The following is an 18,890-nucleotide window of genomic DNA, read 5'->3' as shown; positions in this document are numbered from 1 at the left end:
GTGGCCACAGTGCTCCCTTTCTATCTATCTCCTTGTTTCTCTGTGAACTATTTCATCAGTCACCAGTCTCCTCACTGTCTCAACAGGGGATGGGAAACACTGTGCGTTGTCTTCCTGACTGGCCCTATAGGGACATTACATGGACACAGAAACAAGAGCCAACAGCTACTTTGATACATGTACTACAGGGTCACTACACAACACATTCCAAAGGGCCAAGAGCACAACCTAAGTGAGTGGAAAGGCTCTGAGCAGGACACTGAGTGAGGATTAGGAAGAAACTAGCCTACAAAGGGGAACGCGGAACTTCCCTCTTGAACAGGACACTTGCTCAGGGCTTCACTCACCTCAGAGAGAAAGTAGAACCAGGAGTGATCAAAGACAGGAGGAGGAATTCGAGAGCTGGTGTCTGCGATCTTTTTGATTTGGTAGGGAAGCCTCAGCACCATTTCTGTGAGCAGCTGGGTATAGGCTTCAAACACATCAGCAGCATGACCCTTAGAAGGACATCTTCATTAGAACCTGGGCTTGCCAGTCTCCCATGATCACAAGCAGGAAGAAGACCGGCTAATCACTAATCATTAAGATGCCTTTCAAAGCTGGACACAGAGCATATAGTCCTTAAAAGCTCTGGCATTTGTACAGGATGGATCTCCTGATCCATGATAAAGGGAAAATTGACTTTGAAAAGTTGTCGTCTGACACACTCATGCATGAGAAAGACAGACAGACAGACAGACAGACAGACAGACAGACAGACAGACACACACACACACACACACACACACACACACACACACACACACACACACACACGGGGCCGGGGGTGGGGTGGGGGGTGGGGGGGGTGGCGGGGCGGCTGCTGCAAGCACATGCACAGGTGTATGGGTACACACCCATACACACATTTCTTTCAATTGTATTATTTTTATTTATATATTTTTTTAAATTTTGTGTATGAATGCTTTGCCTGCATGCATATATGTGCAAAACATGTATGTCTGTTGCATCCCCTGGAATAGGATTATAGATGGTTGTAAGCCACTATGTGGATGGCGGAAACTGAACCCAGGTCCTCTGCAAGAACAAGTGTTCTTAACCAGTGAGCCATATCTCCAGTCCCCAATTAAGGGGAAAGAAAAAAAAAAAAAAACAACCAAAAAACTTATTTTTTAAAATTGTGTGTCTGTGTAAATGTCACATACATTTAGTGCCTACAGAGGCCAAGGAAAGGGTACTGGATCTCTGGGAACTGGGGGTTACAGGTGACCATTAATAGCATCCTGGGGTGCTGGGAATGGGAACAGAACTTACGTCCTACAAGAGCAGCAGGTGCTCTTCAGCCCCCAATAATTTTTAACGCCCAAAGATATTATAGACCTGGAGAGACAGCTGGTAATAATTAAGAATAATGGCTCCTCTTCCAGAATGTTCAATTCCCAGCACCTACATGGCAATTCACAAACATCTGTAACTCCAGTCCCAGGTTATCTGATATTCTCTTCTGACCGCCATGGGCACCAGGCATGAACATGGTACACAGACATACATGCAGGCAAAAAAAACCTACACATAAAATAAATTTAATAAATAAAAATAAGTTATACAAAACTATCAGTTACTTAAAAAGACACAGAGACAGAAAAGTACATGGTCAGACTGACATTTTCTTGCCTTTCATATCCCTGCCTATTCAAAGCAGGCAGCTGGTCTACCCTCCTGGGTCCACTAACTGGACTCCAAGAGAGTAAAGTGTAACAACCGTTACCACTAATAATGTACTGGTGGATGCCAGGCACTAAGGCCTTTATAAATATCAAGCTGGAAGTGCTCATGACCCTGTGAGGCAGGTAAAGATTGGCATCCCTATTCTTCAGGTACTACTAGTAGCTTAAACTGAGGCAGAGTAGAATTTCTCCATGCTTCCTGGCTGGTAGGTAAGATTCTGTGAGATTTTTCTTCTTCCTGGGCTCATCTAACCAGAGGCCCATCCTAACTAGCATGTTCACAAGCCTCTTATGAGGTATGTAGAGTATGTGACACACAAATGGGGACATGACCCATTGCTGTTGCTGTCACCTTGTCTCATGTTATACCCTCACATTTTCTCAAGAAACTTTATATGATGAAGTGATTTATTTCACTCACTTCCTCAGGCTTACAAAAAGAGGCAGGTGCTGTGGATATGGCTCTATATACTGTAAATGTGCTGCTCTGATTGATTGATAAATAAAACACTGATTGGCCAGTAGCCAGGCAGGAAGTATAGTATAGGCAGAACAGGAAAGGAGAATTCTGGGAAGTGGAGGGCTGAGTCAGGAGATGCTGCCAGCCGCTGCCATGAGAAACAAGATGTAAAGTACCTGTAAGCCATGAGCCACGTGGCAACTTACAGGTTAATAAAAATAGGTTAATTTAAGATAATAACTATAGATAGCAAGAAGCCTGTCACAGCCATACAGTTTAAAGTAATATAAGTCTCTGTGTGTTTATTTGGGTCTGAGCAGCTGCGGCCCAGGTGGGACTGGAGAAAACTCCAACTACATACAGGAATCCAAATCTCCCCAGAACTGGCTGGGAGGACTGACCAACTGCTAAGTCATTCTGAGATTAGAACTCAGCTCCCTGTGTGGCTCCTACTGCTGGTCTTCCCAGCTTTACTTATGGAGGGCAGAGCACACAGCTCTGAGAAGAGTCCTCACCTTCACATACTGGCGGAGAAAGAATGGGCTCATGTCTGGTGGGGATGAGGTGGTGTGTGGTTTCAGCAATTGGCTGGTGGCCACAGGCTCCTCATCATTCTGCTGGCTCTTCCAGTATTCCAGCAGAGACTTGAGCACATGGAGACAATAGTCCACAGCCCCTGAGCTCAGCAGGGCTGCAGCAGTAGCACTGGAGATGAGGGAAGATGACTGAAAGGGAGAAAACACAGAGCAGGCAAGACTGTTGTGAAAACTGAGCCAGAGTAAGGCAGGCAACCCACTCACCACACAGCAATCTTAGGATCAGTCCTTATAGACATGCCTTCACCACTGCATTACAAGTTTCTCAGCTGGCTCAATCACTCTCCCCAGTTTTTTCAACACCTACATCTAAGAGAAAACAAATGCTAATTCTCAACCTGACCTCCTTCTGGTGCCAGGGAGGCGAAGTCATGACCGCCTTTTCCTCTAGATCCAGACTTTCCCCTTCCCCTGGAGGAAAGCCATCAGCAGCTCATTTGAAAGAGACAAAAAGTTCCACTCTAGGTCCTCCTTGGCAACCTCTCCCTCCCAGCAGGGGCTCTCGCAAAGGAGATAAGGTGAGTGAGCACATGCATAAGAAGCAGGAAGGAGCGAAGCTACTGTACATAAGACCATTAGGAGAGCCTTGAAAATCCCAGCAAACCCCACAGCTCATAAGCTCATTAAGATTGGATGCAGTTCCACCGTCTCTGCTTTGTGCTAATCTCCTTTCAGCACACACACTTGGCTTTCTCTCTGCTCTATTACCATACCTTATAGCAACAGACACTGGGGAATCCTCTTAGCTACTCTGCTTTGCAGAACAGGCCCTTGCTTTTCAATAGTGGAACCTCCAAGCCCTTTAACCCCTCCATTGGAGGGATTGTTGGTAAAGACCTGGGCTTGGAAGGGATTCTGAAAATGGGAAAAGTTCTGCTCCCTAGGTGACAATGGTTAGCAGAGGACTGTCACCTCTGCCCTCAGCCCTGCACTAACCACTCCATCCTCTTACCTTGCCTCCAACCCATAAACTCAAAAGCACAAATACCTCACAGATGGAAGACTTGGATCCGGACTTGGTGCGGGACATGAAGACACTCAGGAGTCTCATCACGACCAAATGGACTTCGTTCAAGGCACTGCGCTCATTCTTCTTGGAGACATCCTGTAGGCAGACACAGAAGCCCAGATGCCTATGCTTCCTCTAAGCTCGATAAGATTCCCCCACACCTGGGGCAATAGAAGGCGCTGCACTCAGAGGCCATGGGAAGATCTGAACACTGAACTTAATGCTTTTCCTTTTCCCTGGCTGAGGTAGGTACTGCACTCTGTTTTGAGTCCCCTGGACTAGAGGCTACAGTGGGCAGTCACTTCTTATGATGGCTACTCTAACTGCCAACCTGACATAACCCTGAATAATCTGGGAAGAGAGTCTTAATTTGAGATTTAGGGATCAAGCTGTCCTGTGCAAATGTCTGTGGGAGACTGTCTTGATTGCTTTAATGGATACAGGAAAACCTAGGCTGAAAGTGGGTGTCAGACACCACTCCTGGGATTTGTGCTCAGGACTGTATAAGAACAGAAAAAGCAGCTGGGCTGTGGTACACTCCTTTAATCTCACAGTAGGGAGGCAGAGGCAGGTGGATCTCTGAGTTAGAGGCCTGCCTGGTCTACAGAGAGAGTTCCAGAAAGCCAGGGCTATGCAGAGAAACCCTGTCTGGAGGTGTATCTGTGTGTCTGTCTGTGTGTCTATCTATCATCTATCCATCCATTCATCTATCTATCTGAAAAACCCATAGAACAGATACACAGAAGCTAGGTGAGCAGTAGCACGTGTCCATTCACTCTGCCCCCTGCTTTTGGATGTAAAGCGGCCAACCAGCCACTTCAGGTTCCCGAGTTCCTGGCTTTCCTGAAGGACGGACTATAACCTGACAGTAAACTGAGTAAGTCCTTGCTCCCTTAACGCTGCTTTTGTCATAGCAACCAGAACCAGAACTAGAACCCAGAGGCAGCTCCTCTAAGAAAGGAAGAAACTGAGAAAGGCTCCTGGCTAATCCCCGCTCTCCTCACGGCACACCTTCCCACTTTTACCTTTTTGTCCATGCCAAGCTCGGCAATGAGCTGGGAGAGCAGGTTGTCCAGGGCCCCCTTGTCTTTCTCATCCTCTCCATCCAGATCTGTTGTGAGCATCAGAATGACCTAGCAGACAGAGTGAACACAGAGAGCCAATTTCCTAAGGCAGAATGGCTGAACATGTGTATCATGAAGCAATCCCGACCTTGCTGACTTCTCTGCCCAGCCTGAGATACAAGGAGGCATTCTAGGTTCCAGGTCTGCCCAAGTTTAAGAGCTCAGGGTTGTAAAAATCAAATTTTGACCTGTGCCATTTGAGGCATCACTGAAAAGACTTTATAGAAACTTTATAAAAATAATGAGTAACATGCCAATCTAAGTGGTGTGATACAGGACATTGTGCTGATCTGAGAATTAAAGAACAGTGTGTACTCCAGTACTTAGGACAGAGACAACACAGACTGTGTGTCAGGAAAAGCCTTGTGTTCTAGTTCTGTAAATTACCTAGCAGGCTGACCTTAGGCATCCCCCAACCACAGTTATAACCTGAAGGGCTGCAACTTGCAGCTCAGACTACACACCATGTTACATACTGTAACATCAGCCTTCTGAGGCCTGAAAAAGTGCATTGTCCCAGGATAGCCTGACTGTAACACAGTTGATCCAGGAGAACTGAGCAATACCTGCATGTATGGGATAGCTCGGACACCTCCAACGTTTCGTAACTGGGGTAGTGTCTGCAGTAATCTCTCCAAGAGCATCAGGCGAACCATGTGTAGCCTGAAAGGCCAAGGATGCACATGGAACATCAAGTGGCATACAATCAAGACCCAGCTAAGTACAGCTCCTGCCTCCGCCACTGGGGCCAATGAGGAGCTGGATACTCAGGAATAAGCCTAGCATGTTAAGAACTAAGGCTGGGCAGAGTGACACATCCTTGTAATCCATCCCAGCACTCAGGAGACTGAAGCAGGAGAATCTGAGTGGGAGACCAGCCTGGGCTCTGAGTGAGTTCCAGGTCAGCAGCTGTGGGTACTTGGTGAAATACTTTCTTACAAGAGCAAAATAATAATAATAATAATAGAAGTTATTATCCTATTATTATTTAAAGTATTGTGAACAACTTTATGCCCCAACCAACAGCTTTAGCATAATTAACAGATTGTATATAAAATGCAAAATGCCTAAACTGATTCATAAAGAAACAGAAATAGCAGGGCAGCAGTGGTACACCTTTAATCCCAGCACTTGGAAGGCAGAGGCAGGCGGATCTCTATGGGTTTAAGGTTAGCCTGGTCTACAGAGCAAGTTTTAGGACAACCAGGGCTACACAGAGAAAACCTGTATCGAAAAATAAAAACAAAACAAAACAAAACAAAACAAAAATCAAACAAACAAAAAAAGAAACAGAAATAATTCTCTATCACACAAAAAAATGATTTTGTATTTAAAAAAAAAAAAACAAAAAAAAAAACCTTCCCTCAAGGAAAATCCAGACTCAGACCAACCTTTACTGGTGAACTTTTCTAAAAAATCTGTGAGAGAAATAAATCTTATACAAACTCTTCCAGTGAAAAAAGAAAACCGAAGCAAGTCCGGACTCATTTTATGAGGCCAAAATAGCATCGTGACAAAGACATTCTAAAGGAAAATTCCAGACTTTAACAAACACTAGCAAACCAAGCCTAGAGACTTGAAGGGTTAACTTCTTATGACCAGGCATCCCCATAGCTTGGCTTAAGTACAATAAGAAAGACAAACTACTACAAATTCATACCCTTAAACAGCTGTATGGGCTTTGACTTACACTGAAAAAGAAATACAGTATTACAAAGAACACACCCAGCTGGGTGCCTTCCACAAGCCCTCAAAACCTCTCCAGCCAGACCTTAGCCAAAGCAGCACAGTCCCACTTCCAAAGCATGCTGGGAGCCACAGCACCCTCAAGTCGGCAGTGCCTGGGAGGAAACTGTAGCTTTCACTTCCTGTAATACTTGGGAGCCCACACTCTCAGCACCCGCCACTCCGTTCCCAGTTCTGAATGCTCAGACAGACAGGCCGGGTGGCAGTGACAGGCTGGTCCTGACCTGTTGCTAGTGTGCACATCTCCTTCAGCTTCCCCTTCACCTTCTCCCTCAGAGCCGTCTCCCTCCTGGTGCCCAGTGGTGGTGCTGATGGCACCTGTGCTTGAGCTGACACTCCCTGGTCCAGCTGGGTGCCCCTCAGCTGTGGTATCACCGTACGCACTGCTCCGGCCAGACACTGGAGAGAAATGATTTTAGAAGCACACATTAACCCCCAAGGTTGGCCATGATGGGAAAATGTTAGTTTCAACAGTTTTCTATAGCACGATATATAGCAGAACCCTGGTGTGGTCCTGGTCCCACTGCACCCTTTCAGTTTTCACCTGTGCAACCCGCAAAACTGTCCTTGGCCTCAGCTAAAAAACTGCTAGCATGTGCAAACTTCACAGTGGGTGTATTGGGGGACCGACTTGCTTATCAGTGAATTCCCTTAGGAGGTAGGTAGCAAAAAAGCATAGAAATATGGGTTTCGAGGTCATACCACAATCATTTTAATCGCCAGTTAGCATAAGTATCACTGCTCTTTTTGAACTAAGAGACAACTGAAAGACACTGAAATGTTTCCATATTAGCCACTGAATTTGAGCTCCAGTCACAGAACACTTGACATTCCATGGCTAAGGTCATATGACTCCACCAGACTCTCTGTGAGTCCCCACAACTTTTCTCTGCAGAAAGCAATCACACACACACACACACACACACACACACACACACACACACACACACACAAAAAAAAAAAAAAAAAATCACAAGGCAGGGATTACTACCTTGTCTGCCATCCCCAGCCCAAAGAGACCAAGACCCCGGGGCACATTACCACTGTGCTCGCCAGCCACGGAGTCCACCGCACTTCCCCCGCTCTCCGAGCCCACACTCCCGCCATGGTCAGCGGGTGAGGTCCGCAGGGTGGAGCCGTCGGTCGCTGCGGTGCTGCCCTCATCATCTGAGGCTGGAGCTGAGAGAGTAACGAGAGCTGTTACAGGTACAAACCCCTCCCTCCGTGGGGTGAAAGCACCACAGCACACTGCAGAGGACACGAGGCAGTCTGAGTGTCCGGAGGTCAGAGAAAAAAGGGCGAGATCTGCTCTGCCGATGAATGGACAAAGGGACAGACACTCTACAAGGTGTACTGCCGACAGCACTCGGACAGAAGTGAAAGCCCAGTGCACTGGGCATTTCCTTCGCTGTTACAGCATGTGCAGATTCAGTAAGATTCTGTGACATGGACAATGAGTTTTCTAGCTAAATGCTTCACGGTCACCATTGTCTAGGTGTTACTGACACCTACTGAGAGATCCAAACTAGCCATTGCCATTCAGAGCACAGAATTCAATGAGGTTTGCTCAGCAATCCATCTGCTGTTATGAAATCACTGTGTCATGAGCTCGAGTCAACTGTTTGATTTTTATCTTTTGTTTTTGTTTTTGTTTTTTTTAGTCAAATGGCCCAGAGGAGAGCTCATTAGAAAATTTCACACCTCTTCATCATCCTCATCAGATGCTAATAATGAAGCAAGGAAATTCCCCAGAGACAGCCACAGCATCCAGGATCAGGGCTGAGCTGAGACAGGAGGAAAATGCTGGATGAGATACACAGGGGAGGAAAGCCAAGACAGCCAGAGAGCATGACAGACATGACCAACATATCACCACACGACCATCACCTTGAAGCAACCAAAGAGACTTCAGAGAAGCAAAAAAGCCATGACAGCAGGCAGGGACAGCCACTCTGGTTTTTGTTGTTGTTGTTGTTTTTGTTTTTGTTTTCCTAAATCTAAGCAGGCTAACCTTCCCAAAAGAAAATAAGCAAATGCAGGGATGCAGCAGTCTGCACAAGTGCCTATCCCTTCATGGTTGGGCTGATTTTCAAAGGATCTCTCCCATGTGCTACTGCCACCCACAGTTTGGTCCAACTCTCTATCTGGAATTTTACCAGGCTAAGAAAGAGACTCAAAACAAAGACAATGTAAAGAAGGTTTCCTAGAGACCGAATTGGACAAAAACCTCTCTCCCATGCTCACAAGTCACTGCTGGCTGCTTGTGGCTTCAATCAATTTGCAAATGAAGGCTAAGAGTCAAGTTTGGCTTTATTTCTTGTCTCTTTCTATACTGTCTAACATGTTAGAACTCTAGCAGAACGCTGTAAAGCCAACATGATACTCCCTGGACCTCTCCTTGCGTATCAGCCAAAGCCAGGCAGCATGCAAAGTGTGAGGAAGCGGGGCCACAAGCGCTGATGCCAAGCGGCAGCACTATCCCTTCCAGAGCACATGGCTAAAGCCGAGGCAGAAACAGGAAGTCCAGGATGGCCTGTCAAAGCAGCTGCCCGTCACACTCTCACAGCACTGAACAGGGCTGCAGGGTCTCAGGGCCCTGAGCCATGCTCCTTGCTGTGGACAGTTACCTGATGCTGTGGTGTCAGAGAGGGTTCCTGCGTCCAGAGAGGAAGAGCTGGGTGCCTGGCCGGATAGTCCCAGGCTCTGCAGGCCCAGGGCACTGCTGCTGCTGCCTGGGAAACAAGTGGAGAGTGAACACAGCATCCCCTCAGCCCCATCCACAGCACTGCTTTGGCCATCTGCTGTCCTCAGGAGTCTAAACACCAGCACATGACCCCTCTGGCCACTGCTGTCCACCCACCAAGTTCAGTTACAGATTCAAGAGGCACCCATTCACAAATCAAACCAGCGGTCATTGTGAGACTGGCTTCTGGCCCAGAACTGTCAGAGCCATCCCTCACTCTCCACCTGTACCTCTGAGCAGCTCTCACCCAGATCAACCTCTCTCCCAGTCCGGGACAAGCTAAGTCAGCAGGGTATCAGTAACTGCCACGCCCTCTTCCCTGTGCAAGGTTGCTATGTTCCTGGCATTGCCTTCTACCTTGCTGGTCCTGCTGCAGGCTCAGGGCAATGGCTAGTTCAACCATGGTCTCGTCATCTGCATCAGGTGGGATGTCCAGCATGGGAGGAAAGCCCTCAGCACCTGCCAGCAGGGCCTCCAGGGGAGAGGGGTTGCCATTGTTGACATTTTCAGCTGTTTCCAGGACCATCGACTCAGACTGCAGAGAAAAAACTCCCATCAGTGTCCCACAGCACACAGTAAAGCTATTGCGTAGGAACCAGAGGGGAGCTGGAGGCTCCTCCTCCCCTCTCCTGCTGCCAGACTCACCACCATCTCAAAATCTCCATGGTCCACCTCACTCTGTTCTTGGCTTTCCTGACGGATGTGCCCACCATCGGGGATGCCTGATGACTGCATTTTCTCATCTGCGTCATCATCATCGTCATCATCCTTGTCTCCTGGGTCAAAGAAATCCCAGTCACCTAAAGGCACTTAATGCTTGACGTATAATGTGATTGGTCACATAGCAAAAGAGCCTAAAGAAGGCTCCAGCTGGCACCCTGCACTTGTGAGGGCAAACTTGTAGGTGCTCCACTGGATGCCTACTTTCCTTCTCCCTTGCAACTAGCAGGGTCTGGGGAAGATGGTGGTCAGCACTAACAGCCCAACCCTCCCCTGACAGGAAAAGACTCTTACAGTCCAGAAAGGATAAAAAAAATTAAGACTTCAAAAAACAGAGAAACTGAACCCCACAGGCCCGCCAGGCTCCATTCTCAGAAGACAAAGCTTTGACAGGACAGGAAAAGAACTCAAGAGTGTCAGTGTCCCTGTCCCTGCAGCCTAGACTCCATTTTCCAAACAGGTCTGTGAGAGTCAAACTATACAATCACTATGAGAAAAACCAAAACCATGACTGAAATCTGGAGCCATAGACTGGAAACCAAGGCACTGTGGCAGGTCCTGCCAGAAGGCTGTAGAAACCCTTCTACCAAGGAGGAAGCCCCAGTGAGATCTCAGACTGTTAGAAAAGGACGGAGATCTGTGTTCTACTTGCTGGGGTGCTAAAGCAAGTCCTTTCTTAGAAATACTAACTTCCCACACTGTGGATGTGTGCATGCATGTATGTGGAGGCCAAGTAGAGATCAGGCCTCCCTGGGACCACTGAACCAGCACTCACTGACTCAGGGTGACTGGCTGCCAGTCAGCCCAGGCATCCGCACATCTCCACTTCCCCGATGCTGGGGGTCTGGACTCAGGTCCTCCTGCTTGCAAGGCAAGCACTTTACCAACTGAGTCATCTGCTAGGCCCCTCACACAATAAATGTTATTCTAGAAGAGTGTCTGAAAGTTAGTCATATACATTCCTCAAGACATGTACTGTGGGATGGGACTACAGTAAACGCTGTCTAACACGCATGAGGCCTAGTTCAATTTCCAGCACTGCAAAAGAAGCCATGATTGGTCCACACTAGGCACAGCTTTATGTACCTACTGAGCACCTGAGACACAGCTAGTCCAAGTTGAGACAAACTGCCAGGGAGAGCCAGACACTGAATTTCAAAGATGGTACCACAAAATGCAAAGCTCTTCCCTAAGTTTTTATACTAACTCCTAGTTAAAACAGCAATATATCACATTATTACTAAACCTTCTGTAACTTACTTCTCTTTATTCTTCACAAGTATGGCACTTGGTCATGCAAATACATCATGAAGGAAGTCTGTGAAATTTGCTACCTATTATTATTATTATATATAATAAGTTCACTCAGGGTTCTGCTTGTAAGCAACAAATAGGACCCTTAATGAAGTTTGTGCTATGAAAAGCAGTTTTGTTCTAAATAGAAAATAAAATAAAATACATTGAATGTTTAGTCATTGTGACTACTTTTTTGCATTTCCTATTTATTTTTGTGGGGTACGTCACAGCTCACGTGGAAGACAGAGGACTACTGTAGTGAGTCAATTCTCTCCTCCTACCACATGAGTCCCACAAATCAGTTCAAATTCAGATTGTCAGGCTCCCTTCTCATCTCACTTGATAGCCGAGGCTAGCCTTGAACATTTAACCCTTCTGCTTTCTCATCCTCCTGAGGCCAAGAACGCAGACACTCCACCACGTCCAATAGCAATGCTTTTGTTTTGTTTTAATTATTAACGATTACATACAAGACCTTGGTTTTTTGATTTTGAAGACAGGGTCTTGCCACATACACCAGGCTAGCCTGAAATTCAGTGTCTGTACCCTCACCCCACGCCCTGCTGCCTCAGTGTCACAGTGATTTTTAAATTGTCTTTACACGTTTTCCCTATGGCTTTAGGATGCTTCAGCCAAATGCAAGATCTTCCCTTACTAACCATGCGGAAACTGGTCCTGCAGGTGCTGTGTCCTGGACATGTTACCATGGCACCTTTATGTTCCCATAGCCTTGGCTTTATTTTATTCTATTTATACACATTTTTATGTGCCACACTACTGTATAGAACATTAAAGGAACAGAAAACCGAAAAGCCCATGGTCAACATGTGGGTAGCATATCCCAAGGCTGCACCTTCTTCCTGGCCCCACAGGCCCACCCTGTGTACACCCCAAACTCAGACTTCACATTACCCATTGGAGTGTTGCTTCGAGGGGAGGAGGGCAATGTTACATGTCTCCGCTTGTTCCTGGGTCTTAGGACTCGAATTAGAGCTTGTTTGCAGGAGAAGCTCACAGCAGGGTCCTAGGGTTTGAAAGGCAGGTGTCAAGCTCAGGTATTCCATCAACATGAGCAGCGACTCCACCGTCTTCTCTTGTCAGCCACTTAGACAAGGCAGAAGTCTGTCTACTCTCACCTGCGTCCTCCTGGCCAAACGCAGCAGGATGGAGCAGGCCAGCCTCTCCAGACTTGGCATGGTAAGACCATTCACCACCTTTCTGTCTTTTAGCTGCCGAGGATCGTCTGCAAGGCCATTTGATCCTGAAGCCACTTTGGCTCTCTACAAATGAGCTTTGACTTTTCATCACATAATCAAGCCCTCACGTTCCTCTTTGCTCCATGACATAAACAGCACTTTTTAACACTTATCTTCTGTAACAGGCACAATAACACAGCCATTCGTGCATTCACTTAAACAATACTTACTCAGCATTGGTTCCACAGCAGGCGTCAGAGTACGTGCAGGAAAGAAAGCACTGAGGAAGGACCACGCCCTCCCTTCCCAGTCTCATTCCCTACAGCCTCTACTGATATTTGCAATTACTAACTCCCATCAATTTTTTAAAAAGGTTTATTTATTGTTTGTGTGTGGGTGTTTTGCTTGCTTGTGGGACTGTGTACCACCTGCATACAATGCCCAAGGTCAGAGGAGAGTGTCAGATCCCCTGGAACAAGGGTTACAGGCAGTTGTTACTTGCCATGTGGTTTCTGGGAATTGAACCCAGGGCCTCTGGAAGAGCAACCAGTGCTCTTAACAGCTGAGCCCCTCCGTCTCTCCAGCCCCTCCCATCAGTTTGGAAGTATATTTTATTTCATTAGGTTAGCAAATTAAAGCTATTTTCCACACACTCCCAGGCTGACCAAAGGCACCAAGGGTTGTGCTCATACGTACAGGACACAGCAGCATCTGCATGTAGATCTTAGATGCTGTGTTGATACAGTCCAGCTCGCAGGTACAGTAGCCATGGATAATGTCTACCAGTGCATTAACAGTAGCTTCAATATGAGTGAGGCCTGAACGGAAGAAAAGGATCATATAAAAATCTGTTGACAAAAACAACTCCTACCTTGAAAGCCTGAGACAAAAGCACAAATTCTCATTATCACATAGAAGGCAGCAAGACAAAAACAGACAGACACACAGCAAAGCAGGCCAACAACCCACACTGTGGAGTGGCCTGTCAGCTGTGATGGAGCTGCTTTTATTAAGGCCCCCATGCTGTAAGTGTCCTCAAAAGCCCTTGCAGAGCCTGCCCCAGAGAAGCAGGAATCACTAGAGACAGCTCCAGGCAAGGCAGGGAAACTCGGTGTGGGTAGGTAACAACACCCCCACATTCCCCAAAACCTGAGGGGTTGACAAAGCAGGTCTCTGACAGACCTTTTAGGGTGTAGGTCTCAAGTGATCTTCAAACAACAATGGGCCCTGGGCATCTATTCTTCCCTCTTCCCCCAGCTTTCAGGAATGTGACACATAAGAGAACCAAGGCAACAACAGCTTGGAAATGAAAACACTTTCCATGGCAGGTTCTCTTATATTCCTACCTCTGAATATATAAGTCTCTCAACCAAGTCTTTCTTTCTTCTTCTTCTTATTTTTTAATTAATTAATTAATTTTCAAAACAGGATTTCTCTGTGTAACAGCCCTGGATATCCTGCAACTTCACTGTGTAGACCAGGCTGGCCTCAAACTCACAGAGACTGACTTGCCTTTGCCTGTGCTGAGATTTAAGGCATGTGCTAATCTCAAATCTTTCACATATTTTGTTTTTGAATAACAAGTACAGAGTTGTCATCGGCGGCGGCCCCATGTGAACTATGCAATCCCACACGAAGGTAGGATATATACGATGCACGCACACCTGCCCACCACACTGCTAGTGTCCATGGGTGCAATGCACTGAGCTCACACACGTCTCTCTGCCAGTGCTCTGGAGGAAAAGGCCACACTGTTGAAGGGCTTACACCTACTTCACTAGTCTCAAGTCCAAGGAGCCCTGCTAGCATGATACCTGGCAGGCAGGCAGGGGCCAGGAAGGCATTCTTGGGCTTAGAAGCATGGAGTTTCCAGAAGTGGTTCACAAGCTGAGTGATGAAACTACAGCCATCTCCTTCCACCTGCTTCTGCGGCTCTTTCCCCTCATCCGCTCCTTCTACGCAGGAGAAAGGAAATTATTAACGATAGTAAATCTAAGACAGAATTTAATTTGTTTTAAGGTTAACTCAGGTCAAGGAAGCTTGCCTGCGGAGGGAGTTTCAAGTGGGGCCCCAATCAATATGCCAACTATCCCTAGATTCCAGCAGGCACATCTGGGAAAAAAACAGTCTGGGAAAGGAACATCACAGAAAACATTGTGTGTTAGAATTAGATAGAGAGGGGAGCATTCAGGATCTGTACAGCAGAGTCAAAGATGCCTGTTTCAACTGTCTGACTAAACCAAAGGGATGGACTGCAGGGTTGCATCCTTAGAAGGACAGACAGGAAAGCAATGGCATACAGGAACACACAGGTGACAGGGGACTGCAGGGGCATCACAAGCTCTTTCTAATGATGGCAAACCAGGTTTGGTACTGAGCCACAGCCAGCCAATGTGAGGAGAGGATGGAAGAAGCACTGAGAAGCCACTGCACACACACAGTACACACTGCCGCCAGACCAGCACCACAGCACGCAGCACACTGCCTCCAAATACTAGGGCGGAACCAAGCTCAGCTTCACCCAGAGCATAACCTTCTGCACCCTCTACAACGAGATTCAGTGTAGGAAAATCCCACTCCTGCCATACTTCTGCTGTGGCACCAGGGCGAAACCAAGCTCAGCTTCACCCTGGCGTAACTTCACAACAGACTAGCTGAGGTCAGAACACTAAGCAAATTCAAGGATGGTCAGGTTAGTTAAAATGGGGCAACATCAGAGACCCTACAAAGTTAAAAAACAGGGAACAGATTATCTGTCATCAGAGCCAACAAGAACAAGAAGAGCATGACAGAGGGCAAAGAAAGTGCATTAAGCAGGTTTCAGGACCACGGCCACATAGGCCAAGTTCACCTGTTTCCATCTGGGGCAGCTTTGACTCCGTAAAGTGCACAAGGTTGTTAGGACGCATGATGGCAATAGAGCGAGCTGTGATCACTAGCCGCTGGAACACCTCAGGGTCCAAGTCCTTGCCTTCTTTGCTAGATGTGTTGAGACACTGCACAGCTTTGCTCAGCAATGCCTGGTCCTATAAAACACAGGGTCACAGAGGATTAACCGTAAGCAAAGGCAGGGCACTGAATCACACGGAGGGCTGGAAACTCCTGTCAAGAACTGTCACCAGCTATCAAAACCAATCTTCAGGCTGCCCAATGCTCAACTGCTTGATACAAAATCAACAGTGTTTTAAAAAGTCAACAGTCGGTCGGGTGGTGGTGGCGCACACATTTAATCCCAGCACTCTGAAGGCAGAGGCAGGTGGATCTGTGAGTTCAAGGCCAGCCTGGTCTACAAAATGAGTTCCAGGACAGCCAGAGCTGATACACAGAGAAACCCTGTCTTGAAAAACAAAAGACAAACAAAAATTTCAACAACCACATAAATAGCTTCACAGTGTCCCAGGAAAATAGTATCTACTCAATCAACAACTACAGCAGCAGATCACTTCCTCTGGCAGCAGCCATCCCTCAGTAGGGCCTTTTACCCAAGGATGATGCTTCTAAACAACCTTTCCTTGGGAAGCTTGGCAAGCTAAATACATTCCTTGATGTTACGGGACAGAGGCACAAACGCCAGGCTGGCAGTGCCCAAGTGCTTTTCCTCCAACTGGTCTGCACTGTCATGTTTCCCATCTACCCAAAGAGGCTCAGCTTACCTCCTTCAGCAGATATTGGCTGGTTTTTTCTGGAGACCCTCTGAGGCCCAACAATAACCCCCACTCAACAACCACCTGCCACACATGTATGCCTCTCACCCCAGCCCCCAGCTGAGGGCTGGAACAACAGTGTATTAATCACCTAGGGTACATCCTGATCCTCGCACTCTCCCACCCATAGTCACTCTCTTCTAAACTTGCTGGTCCTGTCACAGACAGAAAAATAAAGCAAGTTCCAGTGGCCTAATAGCCTGCTTTCTCAGTCTAGAGTAGCATTCATACATCTCTTGGGAGAAACTTGGGACTGGCTCTAATCTCAGTGTGAGTTCCTTCCTCCTTCTCACTCCACTAGGGCCTTGCTTTCCAGACGAAGAGCCAACTGACTTGACTCCCTGTGAGGACAATTTCCATTTCTACAGAAGGACTCCCAGAGAAGGACGATTGATTACCTTGTGGCTGTGGTAGGCCGAGCGGCTGGTGTGCAGGCTGGCCAGGAGACTCTTTGACTGCTGCTGGACACTGGCAGGTGCTGGCAGGGAGAGCAGCAGAGTGGCCAGCTCCTGGGCTGCATGCTTGTTTCTCTCCTGATGTGGAAAACAGTAGGGTTAGCACTGAGCCCCCGATGCAGCATGGGATACCCTCTAGTCTGCCCTCTCCCCCTCTCCCCTTCCTTCCTTGCAGGCTAGCCAAGACAGGCTACCCTCCATGGACTAGAAAGATCAGACAAGAAGATTTCGAAACTAGAACCCTCCTACAACACAGGTGCAGAGATCAGGGATGCTTTGTAATCAAGACTGTGCTGTCATACTCTTATGCTCTAAGGCAACAGGCCTCAGCCAACAACCCTACTTCCTGCCTCTTCAGAAAGCTCCTGTGTGCTTTGAAGAAATGACTTGCCTTCTCGATGATTGGGCCAACAGCAAAGCAGCTTTCCAGGGCTTCCAAAGAACTCACAACCAGCCTGGGGAGACAGAAAGCCTGGCTTGAGTACAAGCACTGTTCTCTCTGCCTCACGTCAGCCGGGCAAGCTGTAGTTGTGAGGATCTTGGGGACAGCTATCGAATGCCAAATACAAAATCAAAGCACAATAAAACCTGCCACAGGCGCCATGCATATCGCTGCCTGTGTTACAGGCCAGAAGAAACCTGGCTCCTGCTCGGAGATCAACCTGAGGCCATGTTCATAATCCGCCACTCAAAGACGAGCTTTTCTTCCTCAAAGAGGATAAATGTGCTTCCTTCTACTGCCTGTGGCAGGGATCCTGAGAGGGGCTTAAGTCTCGATGCAACAGTGCCCGAAGCTCAGGTGCTCAGAGATCAGTGGGCAAAGGGAGGCACAAGGGAGAAGTTAAAGCCATCTGTTTACACTGGCAATGTTAAGGTTAGGCTTCTGCTTACACAGCCAGGAAAATGCACAAGGCATTTCCTATGGGCTTTAAGTACAGGAACAAACAAACTATTTTTAGATGCATGCCACTGGAACATTCAAAAGATAGAACATGGAACTTCTCCATTAGGGAAGAAGCAGGAAGTTCGGCCATTAAATCGTATCTATCAGGTAACATGCTCTAGGCTTACTCCTGTGAATTTAAGTGGCATAGTAAAACAACCATCATCCTGAGAGCTGGGGTCTGGACAGGAAAGGAAAGCACTGAGAAGGTAGCCGGAGTGAGAAAGGGCAGGGATAAAGGAAGGCACTGAAGACAGAGGGAAGATGGAGGAAGCACAGGATAAAGGGAAGTGGAACAAGCTCCAGGAGCTTATGAACTGGTAGGGGCATTTTGCCCCTCTACCCCCATCCCTTCGCATCTGTCCTACAGAATGAGCAGCAAGAATGGGTTAAGGAAGACAGAGCCGAGAGGCTGATGTGGCCAACACCAAGGGTGCACTCACAGTCCCAGGTAGGCTCCAGTTTACACATGGAGAGCTCTGCAGCCATGCAATGACCAGAACAGAAAAGTAGCAGGACTTGGAACAGAAGCCAATCAGCGCAAAGCCACACCAATGCGGACGCTGCTCTCTGACACACACGCACTCGTGCAGAGAAAAGAAACAGGGCATACTAACCGGTCCAGCTTGGTTAGGGACTCAGTTTCAGAACTTGGGGGAGAAGCAAAGGGAAAAAAAAAAGGAAAAAAATGTGAAGCTCAGAGAAACCTAGAAACACATCCTAAGCAAACGATATATGAATCGGGGGTGGGGTGGAGGTGAGGGGGTGGGGAGGTGGGGAAGAAAGGCAGAAGTGGGGAGGCTGCTGGTGGGGCGCAGCAACTCCAAGCATGGCTATCTCAGGTTTTACAATGTAAGAAACTCACTCTTACATCAGGACCTGCTTCATCTACCATGGCAAACCAGCAGCCACCCAGCACAAGGAAGCCAAGCATGTGCTGACGAATGCCACCGTAGGGAGCTCTAAGGACACTGCTCTTTCCTGCAAGATGCTGCGGCAGCCTCTCTTGCTGGCAGTGTCATTACCACAGAGGAAGATGAGAAGATGACAGGACTGGCACAGAGGGCAGATGTGTGCTGCTGTTTCAGTCTGGACCCTCATCTAGAGCACGGCTGTGAACACTCTCTAGTCTGCAGTCTCTGGCTAGTCAAATGCTTACGGAACATTCAAT

General features: G+C 47.6%; 1 protein-coding gene across 13 annotated transcripts in view; it reads right to left on the bottom strand.

Annotated features, from left to right (window-relative positions):
- Positions 1–18,890, bottom strand: part of Ubr4 (ubiquitin protein ligase E3 component n-recognin 4) — a 116,158-nt gene that overhangs the window by 40,612 nt on the left and 56,656 nt on the right. For 3 of the 13 annotated variants that reach the window (XM_076565549.1, XM_076565539.1, XM_076565542.1), the window contains exons 50-67: positions 18,337–18,369; positions 17,168–17,231; positions 16,720–16,854; positions 15,469–15,643; positions 14,662–14,745; positions 14,432–14,572; positions 13,314–13,435; positions 12,334–12,445; positions 10,051–10,181; positions 9,763–9,940; positions 9,290–9,394; positions 7,704–7,841; positions 6,887–7,061; positions 5,483–5,579; positions 4,818–4,925; positions 3,772–3,888; positions 2,703–2,912; positions 348–497 (exon numbers count right to left, since the gene is read on the bottom strand). In XM_076565549.1, the coding sequence (XP_076421664.1) occupies positions 348–497; positions 2,703–2,912; positions 3,772–3,888; positions 4,818–4,925; positions 5,483–5,579; positions 6,887–7,061; positions 7,704–7,841; positions 9,290–9,394; positions 9,763–9,940; positions 10,051–10,181; positions 12,334–12,445; positions 13,314–13,435; positions 14,432–14,572; positions 14,662–14,745; positions 15,469–15,643; positions 16,720–16,854; positions 17,168–17,231; positions 18,337–18,369 (2,275 nt within the window). The remainder of the gene's footprint in view (positions 1–347; positions 498–2,702; positions 2,913–3,771; positions 3,889–4,817; positions 4,926–5,482; positions 5,580–6,886; positions 7,062–7,703; positions 7,842–9,289; positions 9,395–9,762; positions 9,941–10,050; positions 10,182–12,333; positions 12,446–13,313; positions 13,436–14,431; positions 14,573–14,661; positions 14,746–15,468; positions 15,644–16,719; positions 16,855–17,167; positions 17,232–18,336; positions 18,370–18,890) is intronic. The other 10 variants (XM_076565546.1, XM_076565543.1, XM_042272218.2 and 7 more) reach the window with 8 other exon arrangements.

This window comes from Peromyscus maniculatus, chromosome 2 (genome assembly GCF_049852395.1).
Source record: "Peromyscus maniculatus bairdii isolate BWxNUB_F1_BW_parent chromosome 2, HU_Pman_BW_mat_3.1, whole genome shotgun sequence".
Taxonomy (NCBI): domain Eukaryota; kingdom Metazoa; phylum Chordata; class Mammalia; order Rodentia; family Cricetidae; genus Peromyscus; species Peromyscus maniculatus.
The sequence above is the reverse complement of the archived record's forward strand: the minus strand, read 5'-3'. Positions and strand labels throughout refer to the sequence as shown.